At 42.1% G+C, this 6,954-nt stretch overlaps 1 protein-coding gene across 3 annotated transcripts; it reads right to left on the reverse strand.

Annotated features, from left to right (window-relative positions):
• Positions 1 to 288: 288 nt before the first annotated feature.
• LOC124110475 (uncharacterized protein SYNPCC7002_A1628-like) lies at positions 289 to 6,923 on the reverse strand. Of its 3 annotated transcripts, none has more exons than XM_046469856.2 (7): positions 6,550 to 6,923; positions 5,478 to 5,784; positions 4,332 to 4,522; positions 3,007 to 3,135; positions 2,163 to 2,301; positions 1,571 to 1,713; positions 289 to 611 (listed from the first exon to the last, which is right to left on the reverse strand). In XM_046469856.2, the coding sequence occupies exons 1-7, from the start codon at positions 6,664 to 6,666 to the stop codon at positions 579 to 581; spliced, it is 1,059 nt and encodes a 352-aa protein (XP_046325812.2). In that variant the 5' UTR covers positions 6,667 to 6,923; the 3' UTR covers positions 289 to 578. The 3 variants fall into 3 exon arrangements, with proteins under 3 accessions (XP_046325812.2, XP_046325811.2, XP_048244005.1); XM_046469855.2 differs by having other exon boundaries at positions 4,332 to 4,525; XM_048388048.1 differs by having other exon boundaries at positions 4,332 to 4,525; positions 6,441 to 6,923.
• Positions 6,924 to 6,954: the final 31 nt, after the last annotated feature.

Below are 6,954 nucleotides of genomic sequence, written 5' to 3' on the forward strand. Positions count from 1 at the left end.
CAACTGACCACGCCCTGGTCGTGTCCACTTCTGCATAGGGGGACAAACTCGCCCTTGGTCGTACACTTCCTTTCCTCTTGACACAGGTCTTGAAACCCAAGCATAATCTTGAAGACATGCTTTAGCCCACACAAAGCTGACATGTCATGACGTAACTGTTGAAAGCAGCATTTAAGCCAACTCACACAAAAAGTAAATACATAGTAAGCTCAACTCTTTGCAGTCCAGTCCATGAAACATGCCTTATACAACACACAGGAAAAGCTTTAAAAAAGACACCAAAGCCTCTGCTTTTTTATTTTTTATTTTCCTGCAAACATGTCTATAAACACCATGTGGGGCGGTCGGGTAGCCTAGTGGTTAAAGAGTTCACTCGTCACACCGAAGACCCGGGTTCGATTCCCGACATGGGTACAATGTGTGGAGCCCATTTCTGGTGTCCCCCGCCGTGATATTGCTGGAATATTGCTAAAAGCGGCGTAAAACCATACTCACTCACTCCATAAACAGCATGTACAATCTGCAACAGACTGCCCTGCACACCACCATACCCCATCACTTCTCAAAGTCTGGACACATCAGCAGCTACTTGCCATGCTCTCACGCCACACCTGAAATAGAAGACGGTACAAAGGAACCGCTACCTGCCACTGTATCTCAAGGGAGAACAAGTACATGAAGTAAGAAACTCTATGAGGATCTATTGCATGCATTCAGTTACATTCACTTCTTGACAAAACATTGATGTTAACTGAAGACCAGGCATATTCTATGACACTCTCCTACCCAGAGTACCTAGCCAGCATAGTACCTCTGCCACAGGCCAGCGCCATGTGACGATTCTTCACATCTTTCACAGTCCATTCAAGATATTGCATATGCTTTTCATCTGTTTCATTTTTGACACATCTACATATCTAGGTACACACGTCATAGAATGGTTAACTTTCATTGAGAAAATATACAAAATCGTGGAAAACTATTTCCATTTGCGTAGTTATCATATGTTTACATTGGTTGTACGGCTCCACATGCTGTCATTGAAGCCCTACGGAGAGCTAGCAATACGGTCACTTTGATGCATAAATATAAATTGTCATGCAACACACTGTCGCAGTTATACATTGTAGTAGCATATCTATATAATTATGCAAAACAATATGTAAAGCTACCCCAAATACTTTCATAAGCCTGTTCTATTCTGATTTCTGAAAAAGCGGGTTGTTTACAAACAAGAGAAAAGTCCGGTCACGTGATATGCAAATTAGCCTGTGGCAGTGGTGTTATGAATTAAGAATTTTGGAATTCACACCAGATGCACTATTTTCTGTTGCCCATACATGGGTAGCCAGTGGTTAAGCGTTGGCCAGTCACATGGTATGATTCCCCACATCCGTGCAAAAAGTGAAGCTCATTCTTGGTAACCTCAGCTAATTGTTTAAGGTCAAATGTTGCTAAAACTTGTGTTCCTAAAAAACATCAAGAAACTGCTTGTAATAAGACGTACACGCACTCACAGCAACATACTACTCAATGAAATTCTTCCTCAGTTGACTGTACTGTGACTGACCTGAGTAGCAGCTCGATGTACGATGGTGTGTCGGAGAGAGAGTTCGTCAAGGTCATTGGAGTAGCCTCCCCCTATCACAGTGGCACATGGGATACCCCTGGAGGCCAAGTGCTGCAGCACATAGTGGTCTCGGTCGTACAAACCTACAGACAGAAAGACGTCAACTATAACCAGAGTAGTCTACCCTTGGTGCAGCAGATTGTGGTGTCATCCGTGCAAGCCAACAGACGTTAACTATAAACAGAATAGACTCCCCTATCACCATGATCACATGGGATACCCCTGGAGGCAAAGTGATCTTGGTCGTACCAATCTCATTGAAAACAGATCTTTTACTCCGAAACCATACCTCTCTGCATAAGGTTCTGAGGTCCCACAGACAACATGTTAACCATAAACAGAGTAGCCTCCCCTTGTCATATTAAACTATGGAGTTGCTTCCCCTGGGAGTGCCAACAGGTGATGCTCATCCTTTACTTCCTTAAACCTTCATGTGCACGATTTGTATTTATTTAATTATTTCGGCAACACTAGCATATTCACTTGATCCCTATCATTGTGACATTATAAGGACGTTTGGACATGCTATCACCTTGATCTGTCATCTTGAGTTTCCCGAGTTCGTCCTTCTCATGGGGGTCAACGCCAGCATCATAAAGTACAAGGTCGGGCCGGAAACTTTTGACAATCCAGCCAAGGTGATCATCAAGTGTTGACAGATATTCTTCATCCTGAGTGCACAGACAGAGTGGAACCTCATTAATCCAGAAGTACACAGAGTGAAACCTCATTAATCCAGAAGCACACAGACAGAGTGAAACCTTATTGATCCAGAAGCACACAGAGTGAAACCTCATTAATCCAGAAGCACACAGACAGAGTGAAACCTTATTGATCCAGAAGCACACAGAGTGAAACCTCATTAATCCAGAAGCACACAGATAGAGTGAAACCTTATTGATCCAGAAGCACACAGAGTGAAACCTCATTAATCCAGAAGCACACAGACAGAGTGAAACCTTATTGATCCAGAAGCACACAGAGTGAAACCTCATTAATCCAGAAGCACACAGACAGAGTGGAACCTCATTAATCCAGAAGCACACAGACAGAGCGAGACCTCATTAATCCAGAAGCTCACAGACAGAGTGGAACCTCATTAATCCAGAAGCACACAGACAGAGTGAAACCTCATTAATCCAGAGGTACACAGACAGAGTGAAACCTCATTAATCCAATGTGACTGTTAACCTTCTTGTGCCTGACAAGGCAGCTTGGGTGTATACTCCCCAGGGAGCTGAGAATGAAAATTGGGTGCACACTAATCCATCGACCATTGTAATAATGTTGGTGCTTTGAGCATGCACCGAGTGTATGGAGGCTAGTACAATATAAGTACACACATTACCATTATTAAATCTAACATAGCCACATACCGTACAGCCGATATCAAGTCCCACATCGATATCACTTTGCTGCTTCTTGTGCGGAAAGTTATCCTGGCAATGCATTGAGAATGTGAACACACGCTTGTCATCCTTGAAGATATACGCTGTGCCATCACCCTGGCAACACAAAGATATCACGTGAGTGAGTGAGTTGAGTTTAACGCTGTATTCCAGTAATATCATGGCGTGTCAGCTTAATGTGGGAGGAAAGCCTGAAGTGATGTAGGTCTCAGACGTTTACCACTTCGGTGAAACCCATGAGCACAGGTATGGCGCTGACAAACCTAGAAACATAATCGGGGCAAAGCGGGATTCGAACCCAAAATCAAAGGATTCTGGCATGCCCAAGGGACGCAACTCTGCACTGCGAATTGTGGCGCCTTAGACGACTGGGACACCCGTGCTCCAGATATCATGTGACAAATATCTCACAGACTTGTATTGATAAAACATGAAACTGTCAGTGGTATGCAACTGGCATCTTGCTCCTTCAGCCATCTATTCACCAAATTTACAGGACATAAAAAAATTAATCTTGTAATAACCTTTAAAGGGGAACTAGGTTCTGGTTAATTGCCAGTCATAGCAAGTTTGATTAAAGTCACCAGGGTCCCGTTCAACAAAGCGATCGTAGCACTAAGACGATCATAAATCAATGTTGAAGCATGGGAGTTACAATCATCTTAGCGCTAAGATCGCTTTGCGGAACGGGTTCTAGAATGGTTATTTTGATTGGTTGATGATAGAGATGGCCATGTTACTTCGAAAAAAACACTAAGGTGGTGAATGGATAAATGGTATCTTATAAAATATAATGGAGATACAATACCCCAGATTATTGAGGATGGTAAAGGCATATCATTAATAAATAAATCTAAGTAGTTGTTGTTGTTAGGTTTGTTTACATTTTATGAGCACCAATGTGTACGCACTATTATGGTAAAATGTTCCCCAACAACGGAAATGACGTCATCACCATGAACCTCGTGTCAGTTACAAATAAATCATCATTCAAACCAGGCGTCTTTTGCTTAATGTTTCTCCCAGACCAGGTGCAGGTCATACAAATACACAAACATGATTTACAGTCCTACAAATACACTACATCTGTCACCAATATGTAGTCCTTCTTGAATGCAACCATGCGCACTAATAAACGTGCTTCGATACCGCCATTTCTACTGGGGTTGCTTATAGTAGAGATGGTGTCGCTACTGTGCCAAGTCACTACATGGACGTCCTGGAGGAAGCTAATTACAATAGTAATGTCATCAAACCAACTAAAAATACTGAGTCGTATACAGACTTTTTACCTGGTGTACATCAAGGTCTACAATGAGAACTCTCTCCACAAAGCCATGTTTCAGCATGTAGCTTGCAGCGACAGCCAGGTCATTCAGAAGACAGTACCCCGAGCCATGGGCAGGGAAGGCGTGGTGCGTGCCTCCCCCAGTGCTACACGCCAGGCCACGCTCCATGGCTGTGACAGCTGCTAGTATTGTGCCTGCTGAGAGGGGAAAATAGGAGCAAGGGAATGACTGACCCCTTGACTTGGGTAGTTATTGACATTTAAACTCCACCGTAATGTGTCATGACAAATGCATGTTGTGAGGTGTAGTGACCAAGTCAGTGGTTGATTTCCATCATTGGAGTGTGGATTATGGACAAAACAATGTAATGAGTGAGTGAGTGAGTTGGGTTTAATGCCGCTTTTAACAGTATTCCAGTTATATCACGGTGTGTCAGCTTAATGTGGGAGGAAAGCCTGAAGTGATGCAGGTCAAAGACATTTACCACGTCAGTGAAACCCACGACCATGGGTATGGTGCTGACAAACCTAGAAACATAATCCGGGCGAACCGGGATTCGAACCCACAATCATAGGTTTCTGGCGTGCCCAAGGGACGCAACCCTGCACAGCGAATGGCAGCGCCTTAGACGACTGGGCTACCCATGCCCCCAGAAATGTAATGAGTGACTTTACAATCAGAACAGTACTTGGCAACATTTCCGAGAATAATTTTAGATTATCTTCTGAACAAACACAGCCATGATGTATTTACCACACATATCAGGTTGTTATTTCTCTTTGTTCCCTAGTCTAGTCATCACACAAGTAGTACTTTACAGTCTGATGAATTAAATATGATTACAAATGAAGCTTCAGACACGGCAGAAACTCTTTCCGGCACAACTTCTATCATGCAGCTGTTTATTTGCTTTTATCATATTTATAATTTGGCAAAAAACAAATATATCAAACTTTTATTGATAACCATTTCTCTATTTTTATGATACCATTTCAGGGCTGTTCTCACCTCTTAATCAAGGTTCATCTAATTCCAGGAATTAACCAAACAGTAGCCCTCAAACATTGTTACAAAGAAAGAAGTTACTATCCATAACAGTTTCATGCCAATGTCTGGCATATGATTTCGCTTGCTCATCCGGAACCTCACCTGTTTCATACCTGCACCGACTAACGAGTCCCTCTGACCATTTGAATCCAGTGAATCTCTGTTCCTTGTCAGTTGTCTGCCCTTGGAAGAATCTGTTGATGTAGTCTTCTGTATGCACTGGTAGCAAGTCCTTGGGCTTCACATGCTCGGGCTGGAGGATTTGTTTGGAAGAGATTACATTGTCTCTTCTCAAATAACGCATCACCCCATGAAACTTTCTCATAGCAAATCGGTGCTTGATTGGCAGGTCGCTGACATAGCCATGGTGATGGATAATAGGTAAACCTTTCATTTCTGCCCTTTTGACCTGTAAACATAGAAAACAATCACTACAAATACCCTGGTAAGTTGAAATCACTATACTGTACACAGAATAGCAGTCAACAGTGTGCATGAAGAGTGGTAAAGATTTCTTGATGGACAGAAGGAGTCATAAACATACATTATTATAAACTATATTTCTGTGTAATCGTGTCAATAACACTCTACCGTGCCTTACATAATGGTACATTAAATAATACTTTAGTGGAAGATGCAACTAACAATTTATAGAACTGTTTCAATAATTTTTAAATGGCATATGTAGAAATCCTAGCTAAAACTATTCACATTTCACATCTTCCTCAGTCCAGGCTATGTGTAGCATGTCTAGGTTATTTCATTACTGATGAAGAGACACACAAACATAAACAGCAAATGAAAAATGTAAAGGATCATAAGCTGAGTTTATATGGTTAGTAATGACTTGAAGATCGTGAAGTTTTTTGTTGTTGTTTAATGCTGCACTCAGCAATATTACAGCTATATGACGGCGGTCTGTAAATAATCGAGTCTGGACCAGACAATCCAGTGATTGACATCATGAGCCTCGATCCACGCATTTGGGATACGATGACGTGAAACTAAGTCAGCGAGCCTAACCACCCGATCCCGTTAGTAGCCTCTTACGACAAGCATAGTCACCTTTTACGGCAAGCATGGGTTGCTGAGGACGTATTCTCCATCCGGACCTTCACGGGTCTTGTGATGGAAAAATCATGATGTGATGGAGCTAACAATTGAAATTAGTCACCTGACGAATCATCTCTTCAAAACCATCGACAGGTTTGATGTTTAATGCGTGTTTCAAACGCTTGAATGTCAAAAGAGACCTGTGTGTTTTCGAACATAGACATGTTGACTTTATCATGTCTTGTCTAGCTGATTCTGTGACAAAACTGACAAAGGTATTTAATTTAAACAATGCTCCGGAGCCACCTGTTGTCTATTTCAGATCTCAATACAAATAGGCTAATTAACTGCGGCCCCTAACTACGATTGAACAGTGATGCACGGTCAAGCAAAATAAATAGATACACGGAATCTTTTCTATCTTATCCAGTGACCACAAAAATATTCTGAAAAACACGTGTTTTTCTGTTTTGACATTCAACCGGAAGAGGAAATTGTAAAGTCTCCTCCAATCACGCGAGACCAC

The sequence above is a fragment of the Haliotis rufescens genome, unplaced genomic scaffold, assembly GCF_023055435.1.
Source record: "Haliotis rufescens isolate VD_foot unplaced genomic scaffold, xgHalRufe1.0.p SCAF_7, whole genome shotgun sequence".
Lineage (NCBI taxonomy): Eukaryota > Metazoa > Mollusca > Gastropoda > Lepetellida > Haliotidae > Haliotis > Haliotis rufescens.

Coding starts and splice junctions, on each gene's coding strand:
- LOC124110475 (XM_046469855.2), bottom strand. CDS start 6,666: ATGATAAAGTCAACATGTCTATGTTCGAAAACACACAGGTCTCTTTTG. Junction 3,136..4,331: donor TAGACCTTGATGTACACCAG/GTAAAAAGTCTG, acceptor TTGTGTTGCCAG/GGTGATGGCACAGCGTATAT. Junction 1,714..2,162: donor ACTCAAGATGACAGATCAAG/GTGATAGCATGT, acceptor TTCTGTCTGTAG/GTTTGTACGACCGAGACCAC.